Consider the following 24,070-nt stretch of genomic DNA (forward strand, 5'->3'; position numbering starts at 1 on the left):
AGAGGGGAATTGAGGAGAAATGTGGTCTCAAAGTTGCTGCCTGGAAGGGTGCTCGAGGCAGAAGTCCTCATTATATTTAAAAAATACTGGATATGCACTTGAGGTGCCATAACCTTCATGGCTTCAGACCAAGAACTTCAAGGTGGGATCAGACTGGATAGATCTTTTGCAACCAAAATGGCCCTTTTCTATGCCATAAATCTTTCCATGTCTCGAAAATTAGCCAAAATTATACACAACTCCCACTCTGGGATAGAATAATTTCCCATTATGGTTGGATGAGACTTTCAATTGATTTAAGTTTTCTGCCTAAGCTTGCAACTAGATGTCCCCTATGTGCGTGCAGGTTTTATGTTGTGATCTTTTCTTTTCTCTTTTGAAGTCAGTCATTTTACCAGAAAATCATCTGCCAGCTTCATGTCTTTGGTGCATTTGGCACTGGAATTTGTGTTGACAAAACTGCCTGCTCCCAAACTGCTAAAGCTGGCTGGCTGTCATCTGCGATGACCTTCAATCCAATTTTCTTTCACACTGCCAGGAAATGCTAGGGCATTGTCCCACCATGGTTTAACAGCATTCACGCTCACTCTCTGAACTACAGATCCACACAGTATCTCAAACACCTTGCAGTGGTGACATTATGTCAGGGAGGGATATAATCTGACCTCGCCATGCTGAACTACAATCTCTCAGTCAGAAATTCCTGCTTCAAATCACACTCGAGAATCCAGGCCAGTTACATCCATTTCCTACATTACAACAGTGACTAAGCTTCCAAAAGAACCTAATTGGCTGGAAAGTGCTTTGGGATGTCCTGAGGATATGGAAGGTGTGGGAGAAATACAACTTTTTATTCTTCTTCTTACTGAAATTGAAAAAGGAGAGGCAATGAGAACAGACGCACCAGCTGACCGGGAGGGGGCGCGCCAGGTGACCGGGAGGGGGCGCGCCAGGTGACCGGGAGGGGGTGGGGGCGCCAGCTGACCAGGAGGGGGTGGGGGCGCCAGCTGACCAGGAGGGGGTGGGGGCGCCAGCTGACCGGGAGGGGGTGGGGGCGCCAGCTGACCGGGAGGGGGTGGGGGCGCCAGCTGACCGGGAGGGGGTGGGGGCGCCAGCTGACCGGGAGGGGGTGGGGGCGCCAGCTGACCGGGAGGGGGTGGGGGCGCCAGCTGACCGGGAGGGGGTGGGGGCGCCAGCTGACCAGGAGGGGGTGGGGGCGCCAGCTGACCAGGAGGGGGTGGGGGCGCCAGCTGACCGGGAGGGGGTGGGGGCGCCAGCTGACCGGGAGGGGGTGGGGGCGCCAGCTGACCGGGAGGGGGTGGGGGCGCCAGCTGACCGGGAGGGGGTGGGGGCGCCAGCTGACCGGGAGGGGGTGGGGGCGCCAGCTGACCGGGAGGGGGTGGGGGCGCCAGCTGACCGGGAGGGGGTGGGGGCGCCAGCTGACCAGGAGGGGGTGGGGGCGCCAGCTGACCGGGAGGGGGTGGGGGCGCCAGCTGACCGGGAGGGGGCGCGCCAGCTGACCGGGAGGGGGCGCGCCAGCTGACCGGGAGGGGGCGCGCCAGCTGACCGGGAGGGGGCGCACCAGCTGACCGGGAGGGGGCGCACCAGCTGACCGGGAGGGGGCGCACCAGCTGACCGGGAGGGGGCGCGCCAGCTGACTGGGAGGGGGCGGGGGCGCGCCAGCTGACTGGGAGGGGGCGGGGCGGCTGACTGGGAGGGGGCGCGCCAGCTGACTGGGAGGGGGCGGGGCGGCTGACTGGGAGGGGGCGCGCCAGCTGACCGGGAGGGGGCGCGCCAGCTGACCGGGAGGGGGCGGGGGCGCCAGCTGACCGGGAGGGGGCGCGCCAGCTGACCGGGAGGGGGCGCGCCAGCTGACCGGGAGGGGGCGCGCCAGCTGACCGGGAGGGGGCGCACCAGCTGACCGGGAGGGGGCGCACCAGCTGACCGGGAGGGGGCGCACCAGCTGACCGGGAGGGGGCGCGCCAGCTGACTGGGAGGGGGCGGGGGCGCGCCAGCTGACTGGGAGGGGGCGGGGCGGCTGACTGGGAGGGGGCGCGCCAGCTGACTGGGAGGGGGCGGGGCGGCTGACTGGGAGGGGGCGCGCCAGCTGACCGGGAGGGGGCGCGCCAGCTGACCGGGAGGGGGCGGGGGCGCCAGCTGACCGGGAGGGGGCGCGCCAGCTGACCGGGAGGGGGCGCGCCAGCTGACCGGGAGGGGGTGCGCCAGCTGACCGGGAGGGGGCGCGCCAGCTGACCGGGAGGGGGCGCGCCAGCTGACCGGGAGGGGGCGCGCCAGCTGACCAGGAGGGTGGGGGGCGCGCCAGCTGACCGGGAGGGGGCGCGCCAGCTGACCAGGAGGGTGGGGGGCGCGCCAGCTGACCGGGAGGGGGCGGGGCGGGGCGCGCCAGCTGACCGGGAGGGGGCGGGGCGGGGCGCGCCAGCTGACCGGGGACGCCAGCTGACCGGGGACGCCAGCTGACCGGGAGGGGGTGGGGGCGCCAGCTGACCGGGAGGGGGTGGGGGCGCCAGCTGACCGGGAGGGGGTGGGGGCGCCAGCTGACCGGGAGGGGGTGGGGGCGCCAGCTGACCGGGAGGGGGTGGGGGCGCCAGCTGACCGGGAGGGGGTGGGGGCGCCAGCTGACCGGGAGGGGGTGGGGGCGCCAGCTGACCGGGAGGGGGTGGGGGCGCCAGCTGACCGGGAGGGGGTGGGAACACCCGCCAAGCAGAGAGTAGATGGTTGAAGTGGCCTTTAATACTCGCGTGCTTGTTTCCATTCTAAGAGACTAGGACTCTGAGTCTGGTGTAGTTTCTGCGTCTGGACTAATGAGTCATGGATAACCCATGATCTCTGATGCTTGATTGCCTTATATTGTTCAAGTCTGTCGAACAGAGGCAGTGAAGAATTTCCCAAAGTGGGATTTTTTGTGGTACCAGAGTTTGGGGAAGGTGTATACACAGATGGCCCAATGGTCTTTTCCCAGCACCTTTCTCAGGTAGGAAAAGGCCTGTGGATTTGGCGCCAACCTGCAGCATAACTGTACAGGGTGACTGCTTAGAGCTAGAGTTCATTTAATCTTTTAGAGCTGGCAGACACTGCGACTTGTCTCTGCTAAGCAGCTAACTCATGGGTAAAGAGCACCTGCAACTTGTGCAATCACATACACCAAGAACTCCTCACCCAGGCAATGTGAGCAGGAGGCTGCTGACTGGAACGCACTGTGTGGCTTCAAGTGTCCCTCAGGGTACACGTGAAGCGGTGAAAAGGCTTACTTGCTGCAATGAGCTACACTAGGTGAGCATAACTCCTGGCAGGAGCCAGATAAAGGCAATCCAATGTCCTCTGGGTAAAGTGCTGTCAGTCGGGCTAACAAGCTGGCAAAGTAAAAATTGGTTTGGTTCCTGAGACAATCTAGGGTCAAGGCAAGTCTGCTATAGAGGGTGGAAAAATCAACAACAACTGCGGATTAACAACCACTAATCTCAGGGGGTGAAGTGTAGTTCAGCCACAAGAACAGATGGTCGGTCTTACTGTCCTTGGATGTCCTTACCTGCCTTGCTCATAACTCCGTGGCAGTGGTACCCTTGCTGGAAAGACAAAGGCATCTCCAGCTGCTTGACCCACTTCATGTTTAAACAGTCCTAACAAATCACTGCTTATTCTTCGACCCAACAGTCCTCTTCCTGTAAGGAGCAAAGGATACAAATTCAGCAATGACACACTCTGTACAGCGATAGTGTTAAACAGTTAAACAATGAGGGCCAATCATTTATAAATATACAAGTTCTGCAATTCCTTCCCTGAACCAATCTACTTCTGTAGCCTCCTGAAAATCTAACTCTTTAACCAGGATTTTGTCTGATAACACTGTGAACACCTTGGGATGTTTCACTATGTTAAAGGTATATTATAAATGCAGATTGTTATTGTTAACACAAAGTGCTTCTATTCCATGTGGCATATTTTTTCAGGCAAAGAGCCATACAACAACCACCCGCACCACTTCACTGAGGGGTCCAGAGCAGAGATGGGCTTTCTTCACCCCCACCCATCCTTGACCCATTCCCCAGAGTGACACTGAAGACATACCCCCAAAACACTTCACCACAGGTTCCAGGGCAGACACCAGCCCCCACACCCCTACCACCTGCTCCCCAGGGTCCCATGCCAACAAACACCCACCCAGTTCGCATGGGTTCATTTCCTCCAGACTGCACCTCATCCCGTGTAATATGAAAATGCTTAAGCTCAGATTGTAAATGTTCTGCAGCTATATGCTTCAGGTTAACATTCTGACCCACCCCCAACTAAACAAGATTGCTCAGGTACCAGCTGATAATGAGATGCAACCATCCTCCAATTGCAGCGTCACCCCTGCTGCCTGAGGAATCAGTATATTATACAGAATTACCTCACGTTTACAACCCAGAAAGAGGAAGAGAACATTTGACCCAACTCGTATATGCTGGAGCCTCCTCCGATCCCTTTTCATCTCAACATATCAGTATATCCTTCTATTCCTTTCTCCCTCATGTGTTCATCCAGTTTCCCCTTCAATACATTTACATTATTCACCTCAACTACTCCCTTTTTGAGCGAGTTCCACATTCTCATGACTCTCTGGGTAAAGATCCATAATACCCTACTGGGTTTATCATTAAACACCTTCTATTTATGAGCACTATATATAGCTTAACAAAGAAGTTTTCAAATCTAAATAAAGGTATATGAAGGCAACATTGTTAAACACAAACTCTTAACAGCTTGGGCTGACAAGTGGCAAGTAACATTCACACTACACAAGTGTCAGGCAATGACCATCTCCAACAAGACGGAATCTAACCATCTCCCCTTCACATTCAATGGCATTACCATCGCTGAACCCCCACTATCAACATCCTGGGGGGTTACCATTGACCAGAAACTGAACTGGATTAGCCACATAAATACTGTGGCTACAAGAGCAGGTCAGAGGCTGGGAATCCTGCAGCGAGTAACTCACCTCCTGACTCCCCAAAGCCTGTCCATCATCGACAATGCACAAGTCAGGAGTGTGATGGAATACTCTCCACTTGCCTGGATGAGTGCAGCTCCAACAACACTTACGAAGTTTGATACCATCCAGGACAAAACAGCCCTCTTGATTGGCGCCACATCCACAAACATTCACTCCCTCCACCACTGACACTCGGTGGCAGAAGTGTGTACCATCTACATGGTGCTCTGCAGCGACTCACCAAGGGTCCTTAGCACCTTCCAAACCCGCGACCTCTACCACCTAGAAGGACATGGGAAGCAGATGCATGGAAACACCACCACCTGGAAGTTCCCCTCCAAGTCACTCACCATTCTGACTTGGAAATATATCGCCATTCCTTCCCTGTCGCTGGGTCAAAATCCTGGAACTCCCTCCCTAACAGCACTGTGGGTGTTCCTACAACACGTGTATTGCAGTGGTTCAAGAGGGCCACCTTCTCCAGGGCAATTAGGAATGGGCAATAAATGCTGACCTAACCTTTGACGACCCCATCCCATGAATAAACAAAAACTCCCTGTGGCGTCGTGTTAGGTACAACCAACTGTTCAGGGAAATGGGACAGGGGCTTGTTTCCCCCCCACCCACTGAGCTTCTGATTGCTTGGCAACACAAGAGGTCACAAGAATGTCTTAACTCGAGGACACTCCCTCTGCCAGCATTGAGTCAATCCAGCCAAGTCAGACAACTGTCTGCCTTCCATACCATTGGGAGGCAGACCTCCCAAAGCCAGTGCACAACAGGGGAAGGACAAAGAATAATTAACACTGGAAAGCAGCAATCAACAGTCCTGCAGGCTATCAATAGGCAGCGTCAAACATCTGGGGTCGATCCTTATCTGGGCTGAAGCACAGATTCACTTGCCAAGGTGATCTCCACGTTCATATGCTTCGAACTGCAGCAGTGAGGCGAGACCTCGGATCTGTCCAGCTGAACGACCCAGTGGCTGAGAAAACAAACAGGCAATTAGGAAGGAAGAACTTGCATTTACATCAGCTCTCATTTTACAGCACCCTTCATAAGAACAAAGGACTTGGGAGTTGGAGTAGGCCATTCGGCCCTTTGTGTCTGCTACAATCCTGGACCAGGCTCCCAAGTTCTTGGTACAATCCGGTTAAGAACCAGTAACTCTTTGTTTGAAGTAGACAAAGTTTGAGATTTAAGACACTTGCTTAGAGAATAAAGCCACAAGATTCTACGGGTTTTGAACAAACAAAAGTAACTACTACTATACAAGCTCAGGAAGATAAAACAATTTACAATATCGATCTTATACTCTAACATCTAGGGTTAATATGAGGTACATTTGAATTAATAAGCAAACTGTGGTGAAACACACCACACTGCACAATAAATGGCAGATGAGACCAAGGCAGGTTCCATGGATTTCTCAATAACATATCCAGATGTCAGTAAACACTGCGAGTCAACCAATCTTGTCGAAACTCTGTCTCTCACATGAGGGATTCCAGTCTTCATCCTGAAGATCTTGCCTTGGAATTCTCTCCAAAAGTTGCTCAAACTTGGACTGCATCAATGATGGTGCACCTCACAGGGCTTCAATCTCGTCTCTCGAGATTCTGTTCTCTAGATTCCTGAGCCTGCACACCAGCACCAACTCACAAGCACAACTTCAACTCTTCAGCCGAACCGAGCAGAGTATTGCTGCTCCAAAGGGTTACCTTGACCCAACAGATCACAACACGGAATCACCAACCTTCTGCTACCAAGACTTGTCCAGAGCCCTCTTCAATTGACAGGGCTTCTCCTGAGCCGTCTTCGATTGCCGATGTTTCTCCTGAGCCATCTTCAACCTCCAGGGCTTTTCCAGAGCCGTCTTCAATTGACAGAGCTTCTCCTGAGCCCTCACTGCTTAAAGTCTGCCAACCACAGCCACTTGTCTTCTTGGAGCCTTTTTTTCTGCTCCTCTTTCTTCTTAACTGAATCTCTCCCTGTCCTCTCTCCCTTTGGGGCCTCTCCCTGTCCCTTCTCCCTATGGGACCTCTGCCTGGGACTCTTTGCGGCTATGGGGCTTTGCTCCTGGTCACATGATCCTATTTTTGTGCCGTCCTCTTCTTGCGCAGGCGCAGTTGGCCCTCGTTCGCAGCCCAAAGAACTTCAAATGCCGTACTGTGCCTGCGCAGCCCACACCCGCTCTGCGCATGAGCAAAATCCCTGAACTACGCTGGGAGTTGTCATTCCCAACCTTCCGACAACAAGCTAAGTCTGGATTTTATAACATGCCTGCTCTGCCACTCGATAAGATCATGGCTGATCGGGTTGTGGCTTCAACTCCACCTTCTTGTCTGCCCACCATAACCCTTGGCTTCATGTGTCTGTAAAATATCTCACTCAGCCTTGAATAAATTCAATGATGCATCTTCCACTGCTTTCTGAGGAAGAGAATTCCACAGGCTGACGAAACTCAGAGCAACAATTTCTCCTCATCTCCATCTTAAAAGGGAAACCTCTTATTTTTAAATGTGTCCCCTTTGTTCTAGTCTCCCCCACAAGAGGAAACATCCTCCCAGTTTCCACCCTATCAAGTACCCTCAGGATCTTATGTTTCAATAAGATCGCTTCATTCCTCGAAACTCATACAACAGCCCCCTCATCCCAGGAATGAGTTGTGTGGACTTTCTCTGAACTGCTTCTAATGTAATTATATCCTTTTTCAAATAAGGAGACCAAAACTGTACACAGTACTCCAGATGTGGTCTCACCAATGCCCTGTAGAGCTGCAGTAAAACTTCCCTACTTTTATATTCCATTCCCCTTGCAATAAACCCCCAAATTCCATTTACCTTCCTAATTACTTGCTGTACCTGACACTAACTTTTTGTGATTCATGTACCAGGACACCCAGATCCCTATATACCACTGGGTTTTGCAATGCCTCTCCATTAAAATAGTACACAGCTTTTTTGTTTTTTCTGCCAAAGTGAACAAGTTCACATTGTCCGACATTATGCTCCATTTGTCAATTTTTTTGCCCACTCACTTAATCTGTCCATGTCCTTTTGTAGGCTCTTTACCTCCTCTTGACAACTTACTTTCCGACCTATCTTGGTTCATCGACAAATTCAGCTACCATGCATTTCGTCCTTCTATCCAAATCATTGACGTAAAATATAAATAGTTCAGGCCCCAGCACTGATCCCTGTGGCACTCCACGAGCTACAGCTTGCCAAACCGAAAATGACCCATTTATCCATACTATTTGCTTCCTGTTCGCTAGCCAATCCTCTATCCATGATAATATGTTACCCCCTACGCGATTTGCCTTCTACAAAACTACGTTGACTCTATCTGATCCCATTACGATTTTCTAAGTATTCTGATACAACCTCCTCAATAATGGATTCTAGCAATTTTCCGATGACAGATGTTAGGCTAACTGGCTGATTTCTGTCTCCTTCCTTTCTTGAATAAAGATGTTATGCCTGCTATTTTTCAATCTACTGGGACCCTTAGAAGATCTAAGGAGTTTTGGAAGATTATAATCAATGCATCTACTATCTCTGTAGTCACTTCTTTTAAGACCTGAGGATGCAGGTCATCAAGTCCTGGGGACTTGTCAGCCTTTAGGTCTAACAGTTTTCCCATGTCTTTTCCCTGGTGATGGTGTTTATTTTAAGTTTTTCCCTCCCTTTCACCTCTTGATTTTCAAATATCTTTGGGAAATTTTCTCAGTCGTCTACAGTGAACACAGACATAAAATACTTGCTCAACACTTCTGCCATTCCCTTTATTACTTTCTCAGACTCACTCTCTAGGGACCAACACAAGCTTTTGTTCCTCTTTTCCTATTTAAGTACTTGTAGAAACTCTTGCTATCTGTTTTTATATAACTAGTTAGCTCAGGGCATCCCAAAACATTTCACTGCCAATGAAGTCCCTTTAAGATGCAGCCATTGTTATAATGTAGGAAATGCTACAGACAATTTGCACACAACAAAACCCCCCCCAAATAGCAGTGAGGTAATTGGCCAGATCTTTTTTTTTTTGTAATGTTGGCGGTAGAATAAATATTGGCCAAGATGTCGAAGAGAATGCCACCTAAGAGGACAATCATGGGCCTCGTTTAACATTTCATCTGAAAGACATCACCTCAAACAGTGTAGCACTCCCCCAGTACTGACTGTGAATGTCAGCCTTGATTATAGATTCCAGTTGTGTGACATCAGGAGAGCAGGTTTGTGTTGTGTGGTCGGTGACCTTATCATCATCGGCCAGCATGCAGTAGCCTGCAATGGACACCTGGTAACAGTTTTTAAAGAACATTTCCAGGACGTTAAGTGTGGAGGAAGAAAAGTGTACAAAAGAGAGGAACATCATCTATTTCATAAATCAACAAGTAATAAAGCCAACTGTTCCTGAAAACAATCAAATTCAATGAGTAGATCACTGGAAGGAAACAGACCATGATCGAAGTCAACTTAGGAGGTTCCAGCTTGGCCAAGGCTGGCGTGTGCTGGAGAAGGAAATTCAATGACATTTGCAGGACTAAAGGAAAGATCAGGGCAGTGGAAATAAGAGGGGCAGTGGGTATAAGAGGGGCTGAAGGACTTCCTTCTGTGCTTCAAAGTCTTGGCATACTTTCCTAATTCCTTTGAAAATACAGAGTTATCATTACACTGCAATGAATATTATTTGACCAAGATTATACTGTGGAAATTGTGTATCCCTTAAAGCAAGATATTTAAATGCAACATCCAACCGTTAACCATGTAAAATTTAGTCCAAGTCCTTCCAAGTCAGTTTCAATTATACAGCTTCGATTTCCAGTAAAAAATTTCAACGTACAATTACTGGAGGTCTGACCAACCGTATTTATGAGGAAATGCCTCCCTTTCTCCAAACGGTAGAAATATTTTGACATTTAAAATGTGAAACTCCATCCTGCTGTTTCGCCCTGTTTAGACACTGCCCTCCTATGGTATGTAGCAGGCACTGCAGAAAATGCCCTGGGTGCTAAGAGCAGTACGTGGAGTATAAAGATGAGGATATTTGTTTTATTGGGCTCATTCCTTCCAACAGGCTGCTTATAATACATGCGATTGTGGACTCTGACCTACCACCTTACCTAAACTACAACAGTGACAACACTTCAAAAGTGCTTCATTGGACACAAAGTGCTTTGGGACATCATGAAATGTTTTGTATAAATCCAAGTTCTCTTGTTTCTTTTTCTCAGAGCGCTATGTTATTTGACACATGGTTAAACTCATCGATAAGTTATCTGTGTCTTCTGCATCTTTGAATATTTTCACTCAACTTTTTCCTTGAAAGTTATTGATATTCTTGCCCAAATTGAAGGCTTTAAACAAAAGCAAAATACTGCAGATGCTGGAAGTCTGAAATAAGAACAGGAAGTGCTGGAAATACTCAGTAGGGCTGGCAGTATCTGTGCAGAGAGAAACAGAGTTCGCGTTGGGTGGAACATGGTTCTTCTTCAAAACAGGCTTTGAACTCTGGACAGTTTCCAAGGACATACCCGTAATTTAGTCAGCTCCAATAAAGTCATGTTTGGCTTCCATTTCTTCATCATGTCGCTCTCTGAAATAATGGGGGAAACATGGCAAAAACTTTACCCAGCTAAATTTGTATGGATTGAGGTTGTGTGTTTGGGAAATAATCAAGCAGACATTCACTTCAAACATAGTCACAGGTGTAAAAGAGGCAAGGGGAAACGATTATCTAAATATTTAAATTTAACTTCACCACCTTGGAAACCTGTTTTCAATTGGATTTTGTGTCCTTAAAAGGGACATAATGTACATTAATAGGTTCATTAACTTCTACAGAGTTCTTGTAAAGTGGTGCATAAGTCAATGTATTCCACAGAAAATTTAAACTAAATTTTCTTAATGAGACATCTCCTGTGAACTATTTTCAGCCTTTATCCAAACAATGTACCATACATACTGGGTAGGTTAGTCTGGGGTTTGCTGCAAGCTGCACGCCTTGCTGAGGGGCATCTCCCACCGACTCGGTCCTCGGGGGCCGCAGGCTTGGAACTGTCCTTCCTCGCGCGAAGTCTGCTCCCGATACCAGTGTTGGCTGCTGGCAAGCTCCAGGGCGATGGGGGTCGAGAGCTGTACGAGGCAAGCCACCTCGAAATGGGAGATTTGCTCGATCGGACATCTAGTACACAGGGGCAGAACCTGGAAAACAAAGCAACCTTGCTGTAAGCTCACATTCTCACATCCAGTACGTGGAGCACATGCTGGGTTTTGACTAGATCTGGATTATTTTGTCAGCCATGGCTCAGGGAGTCGCGCTCCCCCAAGTCAAAAGATCATGGGTTTGGGCCTCACTCCAGACACTGGTGGCCATAATCCAAGCTTGACTATCTCAGTGCCAGTAATGAGAGATTGCTGTCCTATTAGAGATGCTGTCTTTCAGATGAGACATTTAAACTGAAGCCTCAGCTGCCCTCTCAAGTGGGGGTAAAAGATTGTTGAGGAGCAGCAGAGTTCCCTCAAAAAACACCGAAACAGATTATCTGGATTGGCTGCCAAAACAAAGAACATACTTCACATGTACTGCATTGGTTCTGAAGCACTTTGAGGGATGGGGACAGTCATGAGATTGTGAAAGGTGTCATAGAACTGCAAGCTGCTAAAAGCTACTGCGGATGCTGGAAATCCAAAACAAAAACAGAATTACCTGGAAAAACTCAGCAGGTCTGGCAGCATCGGTGGAGAAGAAATCAGTTAACGTTTCGAGTCTTCATGACCCTTCGGCAGAACTGAGTATAGTTAGGAGAAAGGTGAAATATATTTCTCCTAACTATACTCAGTTCTGTCGAAGGGTCATGAAGACTCGAAACGTTAACTGATTTCTTCTCCACCGATGCTGCCAGACCTGCTGAGTTTTTCCAGGTAATTCTGTTTTTGTCATAGAACTGCAAGTTTGTTTTTCTTTGACAATGAACACATTATCTACAAGGATATAAAACAATCAGCTTGTTTACTGAAACCAAGAACACCATAAAGAAGCCTCCTGGCATCAAACTCCAATTCTAGTGAGTTCACAAGATCCATGAAGAAAATGGCACTCACTGTCTGCCTGGAACATTTTACCTTGAAACTCCGTAAAAGAGTAAAGGCCTTACATTGATGCATCAAAGAGTGAATCATTAGTTCAACTTCCCCAACCACCTTTCATATCCTCAGGATCTCCCAAAGGAGCCAATGAAATGTTGTCACGATGTATCAGCAACAGAGACTTCTTGGCAGCCAGTTCAACGTAACACTAATCCTTTGTGGGCCGATTCCAGTGCTACAGTTCAAGTGCTTTGTTGTTCCAGGATCTGACTGTTTGTTTAGCTCCTGCACAATGCTGGTTTGAGACTGTGTGGATTGTGAATATATTCTAGTGATATTCCCATATGTAATGTTGGAATGATCAGGTAACTCACAAAATGGTGATGATAGCAAGCTTAACTGACAGTTTAATTAGCAGTCCCAGATAAGGTGAGCTCAGCAGGGGGACGGGGACGTTGTGGAGAAGGCAGTGATTTGAACTCTTTGCCTTCTGTCGAGCTCCAACTGAGTCAGGTTGCAGAAGTTTGAAGTGGAAAGAGGTGTGGAGAAAGGTTTCCCTCCAGAAACTGAAGCCAGTCAGTGAAGCAAATGCTTGTGTGTGAACCGATGTTGGGACTCAATTATCCTGTTTGTGTCTCGTGTCATATTGGACTGTTGGGATCAGAATGACTTTCGCTTATCACTGTAAAATGGTAACATACTCCATGGCAAATATGGCAGCCTCCTGGTTTATACTCGTACTCTCAGAAGGCATAAGAAGCTTCCCAGTGTCAGATTATCATTTGCTCCAAGGAGTGAGTTAATTTTACAGCATTGTATAACAAGATATTTTGCAGTGGTTGTAAACTCCAGATTATAGGGGAAGTAGTGCAGCAGTGTCTGGTAATGATGAAGCCATGAGAAGGTCGAGCGCAAATCTGAAACTGCTCACCCATCAGGAAGAGGGATGGGAGCGCTGGTGAGTTTTGGCCACTTAGTATCAAGCAGGCAAGCTACATAAAGCACAGTTAGATACAGAGTACATTAATATCAATACAACAGCATCTCTTTGTTCTTATCTCTGAGGACTACCTTCCACTTACATCTTTCGTATGTTGCTGTTTCTCACATCCTGTCTATGAGTGTGCTCATCTCAGAATAGTTTTGCACTTTAGGGATTCAATCCTGGGTTGCACAAGCCACAATCAATTACACATTTGATCAGATTCCCAATGCACTCCTGAATCGACAACCAGTAGTCGGCAAATTTCATTTGGTGCATGTTTCTTCCACCACTCAATTATCTCCTGCCATCATTCAATATTCATCATTAAATACCTTATGTCCTCCAGTCAATTCCTCTTTCCACTTGCTCTTGTCCAGATCGCACTAATTTTATTATTCCTTTGCACTGTTTACCCGAACACTGGGTGGAATATCACTAATGCCAATTGTCCTAATCTGCTACCCATAATTCACACCAAGCCCTGCTCACCCACCACTCATGTTCACTGATTGACATGGTTTCCAGGTCCTGCAACATCTCAATTTTAAAATTCTTATTGCGGTTTACAAATCCTTCCATGGCTTCACCTCACCCCTCCCTATCTCTGTCACCTACGACCTGCCCTCCTCCAATGCTGATTTTAAGTGCTCCACCACCGGTAGCCGGGCCTTCCGCTACCTGTCCCTAAGCTCTGAAATTCCATCCCTAAACCTCTCTACCTCTCTTTCCTCTTTTAAGATGCTTCTTAAAACTTACCTCTTTCACCAAGCTTTTGGGCACCTGACTGAAAACTTCAGGTGGCTCGGTGTCAAGTTTTGTCCGATTACGCTCCTTTGAAGCATCTTGGGACACTTGACTACGTTAAAGGTGCTGTATAAATGCAGGTCGCCGTTGTTGTCATTAGCTTCATGTTGCTGGTCTTACAGCTAATTTTTCATTAATTCCAGGAAGTTTTAAGCGATCTATCTTTAAAATACACATATCCTCCAGTCCATTCAGCCCCTTGTGCATGAAAGAGCGAATCATTAGTTCCACTTCCCCAACAACTTTTTCAAGTATGTATCTAATTCACTTCAATATTCCTTTAATGCTCACTACCGTGATTGTGTGAACACAATGGGAAAACGAGGCTTCTGTGGGTCACTGCTAGTCTTATGAATTGACATTCTTGTCCTTCTTGATTTTCTGTGGTGTCAGGGCTATAGGTTGCAACGATCTCCAGCATTGGTGGCCAAAGTAATATCTTGATATGGATCCCACAGAGAATAGTTCATGCACAAAGGGAGGTCATTCAGCCTGTAAAGTCCATGCCAGCTCTCTGAAAGAGCTTGGCCCACTTCCAATTCCAGTCACGCTGCAACTTTTTGCTTATCAAATTTCCGTTTCAAAGCCTCGATTCAAACTGCCTCCACCACTCTCCAGATCCTAATCGCTTGATGTGGGATACATGTTGACAGACAGGGTTTAACTGCATTGTAAACTGGATTTGGCAACTTGTATCAAGTAGCGTGCCCTTCACTCTTCCTTTAGCATGAGAAACCAAGCTAACTGTGGGTGAGGATGATCTATGGTATAGCCTGCCATGCCTGTCAGTAAACCAAAGCTTTTTCTAGCTACCATCAGTCCAAAATCCAAAGTGAGTCTGCTCTTAGTTGGAAAAATTTCCAACATGAAATAGAAAGCCCACTTGACTGAGGTGCTGGTCTGAGCTCTGTAACAATGCTTTTTTTTTAAAAAACCTTGCTAGGTTCCAGACCAGCAAGTTATTTCTACAGAAACAGGCAGGGAAATCAATGGAAAAGTTTAAGGCCCTCATGGACATTAGAATATTGGAACAGGCAATTTGTCTCTCAACTGAAGTAATGATACGGGTGGTCATGTTAGACATTTCTACAAAATCCTCAGGTAATGCCAAAAGTGCTTCACAGCCAAGCAAGTATTTTCCAAGTGTAGTCATTCTTGTACAGTATCTGATTGCTTCTTCCAGAAACCTGTTTGCGAGAGAAACCAAGCTCATTTCCAAATTGGTTATGCTGAACATGTTATCCCCAAATTTCCTCCCTCCACCATTAAAAGAACCACCAGCACTGACTGGTTCCCCTTAAGATCCAGCCTGTGTTATGCAGAGAGGCAGACAGCCACTGGCGCATTCAACTGAAGACAGCCGGATGCAATAATTCCCCCCACCCCTCCCCTCCCCTATCCTCTTAATCCGCAAATGGAGCAGCAAACCCCCCCTCCCCCCAGCTGCAGCGCTTTACCCCATCTCCCCTCCCCCACTCCCAGGGCCCCCCCTCCCCCACTCCCAGGGCCCCCCCTCCCCCACTCCCAGGGCCCCCCCTCCCCCACTCCCCCACTCCCAGGGCCCCCTCTTCCCAGAGTAAGCAACACCCCCACCCCCACAGGACCTGGAGCCCAGACCCCCTCAGCCCAGGGTGTAACACAGCCCGGAGGGGGTCAGTGCAGGGCCCAGGTGTTTGCCCATCCCCAACACCAAGTTCCTCTCCCCCACCTGCCCGTCGCCTCCGCCGCCCTGAATCCCGGGGAACGCCCCGCTCTCCCGCGCCCGCGCTGATTGGCTGCGCCGCCGCCCCTGCCGCTCCTGCATTGGAGGGATCGGCCCGTCAATCAGACGGCGGTCCACGTGCCCACCTCCCCTCCCACCCCCCCGCCCCGATTGGCTACGGAGCTGAGGCGGGACCCGGTGTCCCATTGGCCGGTCTAGCTGTCGCTCAGGCGGAACCACGTGCCCGGAGCTGGCGCCGGGCGCGGGCTCTCCCGACTTTCTGGAACTTGCCCGGGTCCAAAATTCCTTCTCGATAACCGCTGCTGTTGAGCTTTGCCGCTCGCTTGCAGGCACCGTGCTCGGATTCTGCTGCCGGTGGCCGTTTTTCTTTATTAGTCTTGTTGAGCGCCGTCTGACAACAACAACTTGTGTGATGGAGCTTGAATGTTCGTCGTCCTTCTGTGAACGGGACTGGGATGGGAGGGGGAACTGGAAGGGCTGCCTCGTTGCTGGGTTCTTGCTGAACATGCTCTCAGCAGCACAAAAGGTGTATCAATAAGAAAGACATCATAGCAAGAAAACATTGGGTGACAAGCAGCTAAAGCTCGGTTAGACTTTGGCAGGTGATTGGGACGCATGCGCGCCGGATCCTGGCGGGAGCTGATTGGGACGCACGCGCGCCGCATCGCTGATTGGGACGCACGCGCGCCGGATTCTGGCGGGAGCTCATTGGGACGCATGCGCGCCAGATCCTGGAGGAAGTGATCGCCACGCATGCGCCTCTCTCTCTCTCTCGCTGGGCGGGTGCTCGGAGCATGCGCATACGGGCGCGAAGAGGCTTTCCGTGCTGAGCTTGCGCACTGGGCTTTGCGCTCTCTGCTGGTGATGGCGCTGAACCTGAGTCGGAACGGGCCGGCGCTGCAGGCTGCCTATCGGGATGTGGTGAACGACAAGACCGCCACTGACTGGTGAGCAAAGTGCTCGGGTTGCCGAGAGGTGGGGGGGATAGAGATCGGGATAGGCTGAAGTGAGCCCCAGGGTTTGGGCCCTGTGTCCGGGCCGGGCCGGGCCGGGCTGGGCTGGGGGGAGGGGTGGGGAACCACCCAGGATGTGGGGGGTGGGGGTGCAGCAGGTAGAACATGAACCCAGCACAGTCAGGGCGGTAAAAGCAAAATACTGCGGATGCTGGATAAACTCAGCCGGTCTGGCAGCCAATGCGGAGAGAGAAACAGAGTGAAGGCTCCGTCTGACCCTTCAGAGTGGTCAGTGTGGACACTCCTGTCAACTGAATGCTTTGCAGAGGGTTACAGGAAGGGTTGATGGTTTGATGTAGTCTATGGATTTTATCCAGGTTTTTGATAAGATCCACAGCACATTTGTGGCAGCTCCCTGAAGGTGTCATTTCCCTGGCCTTCTCCCTGTTGCTTTGATTATTTGTCCTTTTCAGATAATCCAATTCTCTGTTGAAAGCCTCAATTGAACCTCCCTCCAACACACTCAGGCTGCGCATTCCAGATCTTAGCCACTCGCTGTGTGATCAAGGTTCTCCTCGTGTCACCATTGCTTCTTTGGTCAGTCACCTTAAATCAATGCCCCTCTGGTTCTCGATCTTTGCACCAATGGGAGCAGTTTCTCCCTGCCCACTGTCCAGACTGCTCATGATTTTGAAGACCTCTATCAAATCCCCTCTCGACCTTCTCTTCAAGGAAAATAGTCCGAACTTCTTCAATCTATCTGTGGAATTGAAGTTCCTCATTCCTGAAGCCATTCTCGTGAATCTTTTCTGCACTCTTAATGTCTTCATGTTTTTCCTGAAGTGTGGTGCTCAGAACTGTATGATAGACTGCTGAGATGGCATGGGATCCGAGGGCAGGTGGCAAATTGGGTTTGAATTTGGCTGGAAGGCAGGAGTCAAAGGGTAATGCTCGATGGTGCTTTTGTGTCTAGAAGGCTGTTTACAGTCAGGTTCTGCAGGGCTTAATAATTTGACTCTTGCTGTTCATAGCACAGATCAATTATTTTGACTTGAATGTAGGGGGCATGATTCACAAGTTTGCAGAAAATACCAAAATTGGTCATGTGGTTGATAGGGAGAAGGCTGTAGGCTGCAGGAAGATATCAATGCTCTGGTCAAGTGGGCGGAACAGTGACGAGTGGAATTTACTCTGCAAAGTATGTGGTTTTGCATTTGGGCAGGGCAAATAAATGCACAAATGATAGGAAACAAGTGTAGAGGAAAAAGGGACCTTGGAGAGTGAGTCCACAGATCTTTAAAGGTAGTAGGACAGGTAAATAAAATGGTTCAGAAGGCAGTTGGGATACTTGCCTTTATTAACTGAGACATAGGGCAACATTTTCCCACCGTCGGGGTGGGGGGAGCGGGTACCAGTGGCCAGCCTTCCGATTGGCGCCCCTGGGGGGGGGGTGCATTTTATATGACATCCGCCAGGAAGCGCCATGTGCTCCCTGTGTTGTGGGGGAGGATTCCCTCAGCCGAGAGTGCGCTCTTTCACGCATGCGCACGAAAGAGCGCACAGATCTCCCTAAGGCAAAGTGCTGCCTCAGCTCTGATTTATAACTTTTAATAAACATGTTTAAAAATTTTCCTGCCATGTCCCCTCATGTGACACTGTCACATGAGTTGGGACATGTCCATAAGTTTTATTGAAACCTTTCTTAAAAATTTAAACACCCTCATGAAACCTCATCCTGCCTGTGGATGAGGTTTCCTGCTTTTTCCGAGGCACGCCTGGGTTCCCAGCCTCCTCGCCAGCCTTAAGGCTGGACGGGCAGGTCCATCAATTGGGTTAATTAGTTTTTTAATGGCCTTAATAGGCCATTGACAGTTCGGCAGCTGCCCACCGAACTGAAAATCTAAATGACGCGGGGTGATGTTGGGACGCATGCCCGACGTATCCCCGCGTCATTTTATGGGTCGGCGAGTGGTAAAACCTGCCCATAGAATATAAGAGCAGGGATATTATGGCAGAGCTGTATGAAACACTGGTTGGACCACACCTAGAGTATTCATACGGTTCTGGTGACCATATTACAGTAAGAATGTGGTTGTTCTAGCGAGGGTACAGAGGAGATTTACAAGAGTGTTGCCAGGAATGGAGAATTTCAGCTATGAAGATAGCGTAGAGAAGCAAGACAAAGTGTTTTCCATGGCACAGAGGAGGCTGAGGGGAGATTTAACTAAGGGCCTGAGAGAGTGGACAGGAGGATCTCTTTCACTTGGAGGGGTCAATAATCAGGGGGCATAGTTTTCAACTAATTAACAGCACAATTAAGAGGGGAGTTGAGCAATTTTTAGATCCAGAGGGTGGTGGAAAACTCACTGCCTGAAAGGAAGGAAGAGGCAGCCACCCTCATCGAATTTAAAGCACCCTTGGCTAACCACTTGGAAGTGCTGTAACCAACAGGGCCACAAGCCAATAGCTGGAAGGTGGGATTAGGCTGGATCACTTTTTTTTGACCAGTAGAGACATGATGAGCTGACTGGCTTCCTGTGCTGTAATAATTTTAGGTTACATTGTAATCTAGGGTTATTGATGGTGGTGGCAGAGGGAGGGGTAAATAAGTCTCTTGTAATCCAGGAATGTTTGGGTGGGGGGTATTAATGGTCCGTGTTCACATTTAACAGGATGGTTGGGGTGAGAATGGTCTCACACAGGGATAAGGGGGTGGGGGAATGGTTCGTGACACAGGAAAACAACAGCTGACAGCCAGTTGGAGGGATGTTGAGAGGATGTGGGATTTTGGAGGAAGAAGGAGACGGAAGGTGAGGAGATGCTATGAAACAACAGCCCTGAAGTAGGAGACAGTCCAAACAATGAATGAGGAAAATAAAGGGTGTGTACTGATGAGGTGTTTTCAATTCAGGAGGGTAGAGCTGTGGTCAGACCAATTGTGAAATATATCATCAATATATATACTTAATAAGTATGTAATTATAATTTTTATTGGCTAAGAGGAGTCTTGAAAGAAGTTTTCAAAATCATGAGAGGTCTGGACAGAGATAGGGAGAAACTGTTCCCGCTCGTAAACGGATCGAGAGCCAGAGGGCACAGTTTTAAAGTGTTTTGCAAAAGAAGCAAATGCAAGGTGAGAAAAAACATTTTCCCAAGCAAGCAGTTAGGGTTTGGAACGCACTGCCTGGAAGTGTGGTGGAGACAGGTTCAATTGAGGCATTCAAGAGGGCATTAGATGATTGTTTCTATTTAAATAATGTGCAGGATTACGGGGAAAAGGCAGGAGATTGGCACTAAGTTAAAATGCTCAGAGAGCTGTTGCAGACACGATGGGCCGAATGGCTTCTTTACACTGCAACGATTCTGTGATTCTGTTTGCTGCATTTTAAGTGAGTGCTGTGTGAAATGAGGAACATGAGCTGATAGAGAAACAGGAAGGGCAATAAATCAGGAACTGGTACAGCAATTGCACAATACAGTGAAGGCAGTGGCATAGTAATATTGTCACTAGTATTGAAGAGACCCAGCATAATGCTCTGGGGACCCAGGATCGAATCCCACCATGGCAGATGGTGAAATTTGAATTCAATAAAATTCTGGAGCTAAAAGCCTGGTGATCACCATGAAGCCGTTGCCGATTGTCGTAAAAAAACCATCTGGTTCTTGAATGTCCTTCAGGGAAGGAAATCTATCATCCTTACCTGGTCAGGCCTACATGTGACTCCAGACCCACAGCAATGTGGTTTACTCTTAAATGCCCTCTGAATAAGAGCAATTGGGGATGGGCAATAAATGCTGGCCTAGCCAGTGACCCCACATCCCATGAATGAATGAACAACATAGTAGATGAGAATGTGCTTGTTTTATTCTGAATCTTCCCATTGTCACTTCAACTTTTGTTTAGCTGATTGTCTATGTTTGCAGTTTACATTCATTGCTTTTTTCGAGAACATGACCTTGCCTCACCCTATCTCTGCAACATCTCAAAATCTTCTCAGTTCCCATCTCTCGAGCAAAGCTTTGTCATGCAACTCCTAAATACTTTCTGAATTCACCTTCACTGAAATACCTGTCTCTGAGCTATCTCAGAACTTTTTCTTTGGTCATTGAGAAGGTTTTACAAACTTGGCTTGCTATTTGCTGGTGACCGTTTTAGTAACATTAGCCTATTTCCATTATGTAAATGCTAACAGGTCTATGCTGTTATGGCCCACACAAACCCCAACATGGTTAAACCACATCAACATATTCTTTTATTCCTTTCCGCATTGTGTTTGTCCAGCTTCTCCTTAGTTGCATCTATACTATTCATCTCAACTACACCCTGTGGGAGCAAGTTCCAAATTCTCACTACTCCCTTGGGCAAAAAAAAAAATTCTCCTGAATACCTTTTTGGATTTCGTACTCACTAGAAAGCTGGCCTCTCGTTCTGCTATTGCCCACAAGAGGAAACAATTGCTCTGTATCTACACTCAAAGCATTTCATGGTTTTAAAGACCTCCTTCTGCTCACCCTTCTGCCTTCTCTTTAAAGGAAAAAGCCCCAGGTTTTTATGGAGATTTTTGATTTTGCACTCTAGCAAATTAGCCTGTTGCTTCCTGCATGTATTATAAGTGAAATCTGTCCAAAGTGGAACGTGCTAAACTTGATTTAATTTGAAAATATTTCTGCAATGCTTAACAACAGTTACTGAATAAGTATGCACAAAGGAAACATGTCAGTGAGTGATCTGTTCATTTGATAGCTAACCTCTGTTCACAGCCACACAAAGTTGCTTGGACCTCAGCAATGTCTCTGTGCACATCTTGAGTACAAGTCAACCCTTTCCCAGCTTGCCCAGTTGGAGATGCAGAATATTCTCAACACAGCAAATCCCTGTCCCTGATCTCACCTGCCATGTGTTATTGACACAGTTGAGGATTTAGTTATTGGTCACATTGCTTGAGCCCAGCCTTCTCGAGTGAAGTTACTGCACTTTTCATATTCGGCTGGCGCATACACAAATGTACATTTTGAAGGGATTCACAAATTATGTTGCAGCCCATTCATTCTGAGCCCAGCAGATGCCACTCAGTTCAGAGAATTTAAACAAGATGGGGATGAACGATGGAAATGGACAAGTGTGTCTTCTCACTTTGGATAATCCTCTGTGTGTTTTCTGATCATATTCCAAATATCCACCTTTCTTGGGAGCTGTAGTCATGGGACCTTGCAAAGGCTTTTGAGATTTGCTTCTTAAAGTTAGTCAACACAACTTGCTCAGTTTGACTGTGGAATCTGTTTGCTTTTCACTGTTTATTGCCTCTTTCTCATCACTGGTTTGTTTCCACAATTTAAAGCATGTTCCTCTTATTTTTTACATTTTACACCAACAGTGCCAGTCAGTGGTCTTCCAACTCCCAATTCTCAGTTAGTTTAGTACCTGTGACAGGCAGCATAAAGAAAATTCTAGAACTCAATTCTGCACGTTCCTTTACCCTGCTCCCCTCTCTCTCTCTATCGTCAGTTGTCAAATCACATGAGAGCTTGTTGCCCTTCACTAGTCATTCCCACTGCCTAAAAAGTGGACGAGCTGGTTCTGTCTGTTCCACACTCAGCAGCTCTTCAATGCATCATGTTACAAAGCAGCACTGCCTATCTCGGAGACAAAAACAGAAATACCTGGAAAAACTCAGCAGGTCTGGCAGCATCGGCGGAGAAGAACAAAGTTGACGTTTCGTGTCCTCATGACCCTTCAACAGAACAGTTCTGTTGAAGGGTCATGAGGACTCGAAACGTCAACTTTGTTCTTCTTCGCTGATGCTGCCAGACCTGCTGAGTTTTTCCAGGTATTTCTGTTTTTGTTTTGGATTTCCAGCATCCGCAGTTTTTTGTTTTTATCTCTGCCTATCTTGGAGCTTGGCTCCTGTCGCCTTCACGACCAACACCCACTTCAACCCTTCCCCAACTATCTTGCGAGCCTGAGTTTAATTCTTCAATATTCCCCATAATTTATCTCAACTCCTACAAAATCACTGATCGTTGTTTGATCCAGCCTTCACACTGATCTTGGGCTATGAGTGTTGGGCACTGCACCTTAGGGTGGAAGAGTTGGCCTTTGAGGGGGTACTGCACAGTTTCATGAGAACAATAGCAAGAATGAAAGGGTTAGGTTAGGCGAATGGGTTATCTAAGCTTGTATTCCCTTATGTTTCACCAGCTAGAGGAGGAAAAACAACTTGTATTTATATGGCATCCTTGTCAATCTCAGCACCTCTGAGTGCTTCACATCCAAGGAAGTAGCTTATGAAATATAGTTCCTATTGAATTGTCAGAACCATGGAAGCCTCTTAGCAGTGTGTGGGATCTTGCCACGTGCAATGTGATGACCAGAACCTCTTTTTTTTTTAGTGATATTGTCTAATTGTGCTTAAAATACTAAATGAATTTGATAGTGTGGATAGAGAAACTATTTCCTCTGGTGTGCAGAGTCCAGAACAAGCAGGCAGAAACTTAGACCATTGTAGCCTGGTGTGAAGGATCACTTATTCATGCGTAGGATAGAGGAAATCTGTAAACCTCTTCCCCAACAAGCTGTGTATTCCTGGCCGACTGAAATTAGCAAGAATGGGATTCATAGGTTTTTGTTTTATGGAGCAATGGTAGTTAAATGGAGATGAGGTTGATCTAATTAAATGCTGGACTGGGCTGAATGGGGTCTCCCTTGTTCCCGTGTAACAGGCTGGAGAGGCTGAATAGCCTCTTAGATGCTATCCTCCACAAGCCTGTCAGAGAAATGGCACAGATGCGATGAGCTCTCTGGTAAAGCATATTTGCCCCCACTTCCCCTTGAACCTTCATGTAATATTCAACTGGTTTTGACCAAGGCGCTATCTTCCTACCTGGGAGATTGTTCCAAACATTTCACTTTCCATGATATTCATTTTAAAGCTACCTTTAACTTATTTAAAAGGCTTTTATTGTGTAAATTGTAGGCTGACACATGACCATACTATCAGGTCCATGATCCAGAGACCAGTGATATTGGGGGCAGTGGTGGAGGAAGAGAGAGGGAGAGGGAGGGGATGACTGGGTGTAATTGTCTGCTGCTGATCTCTGGAAAGAACATTTCATGGCTCCCCAAATCCGGCTCAAAGGATTGATTATAACATGACTCATCCTCACTGGTCTGACTTTATTGGGTTAATTTGAATGAAGATTGATTCGAAGTGTTTGAAATTCTGAGAGGTTTTGATAGGGAGATCGACAGGGAGAAACTGTTCCTCCCAACAGGAGGATCAATAACCAGAAGATACAGATTTAAAATAATGGACAAAGAACCAGAGGGTAAGTAATAATTTTATTTGAAGCACAAGTCAGTTGTTGTAATCTAGAATGCAGTGTGTGAAAAGGTGGTGGAAGCACATTCAATCGGAACTTTCAGAAGGAGAATTGAGGAGGAAAAGATTTACATAGCTCTGAGGTGAGAGCAGTGGAAAAAAAATGTAGTTCACACTGTTCCCTGTGAGCAGGAGTGTTGAT

General features: G+C 47.9%; 2 protein-coding genes across 3 annotated transcripts in view; one reads left to right on the forward strand and one right to left on the reverse strand.

Moving 5' to 3' along the window:
* The window catches only part of piwil2 (piwi-like RNA-mediated gene silencing 2), a 61,334-nt gene extending 49,695 nt beyond the window's left edge, over positions 1 to 11,639 (reverse strand). Inside the window, exons 1-3 of the mRNA XM_078565365.1 lie at positions 10,961 to 11,639; positions 5,897 to 5,978; positions 3,548 to 3,680 (exon numbers count right to left, since the gene is read on the reverse strand). Coding sequence (XP_078421491.1) covers positions 3,548 to 3,680; positions 5,897 to 5,978; positions 10,961 to 11,179 — 434 coding nt within the window. The 5' untranslated portion in view covers positions 11,180 to 11,639. The remainder of the gene's footprint in view (positions 1 to 3,547; positions 3,681 to 5,896; positions 5,979 to 10,960) is intronic.
* A 4,157-nt stretch (positions 11,640 to 15,796) lies between these two features.
* The window catches only part of dbnlb (drebrin-like b), a 32,205-nt gene continuing 23,931 nt past the window's right edge, over positions 15,797 to 24,070 (forward strand). For both annotated transcript variants that reach the window (XM_078565366.1, XM_078565367.1), the window contains exon 1: positions 15,797 to 16,543. In XM_078565366.1, the coding sequence (XP_078421492.1) occupies positions 16,350 to 16,543 (194 nt within the window). In that variant the 5' untranslated portion in view covers positions 15,797 to 16,349. The remainder of the gene's footprint in view (positions 16,544 to 24,070) is intronic.

The sequence above is a fragment of the Cetorhinus maximus genome, chromosome 20 (assembly GCF_964194155.1).
Source record: "Cetorhinus maximus chromosome 20, sCetMax3.hap1.1, whole genome shotgun sequence".
Lineage (NCBI taxonomy): Eukaryota > Metazoa > Chordata > Chondrichthyes > Lamniformes > Cetorhinidae > Cetorhinus > Cetorhinus maximus.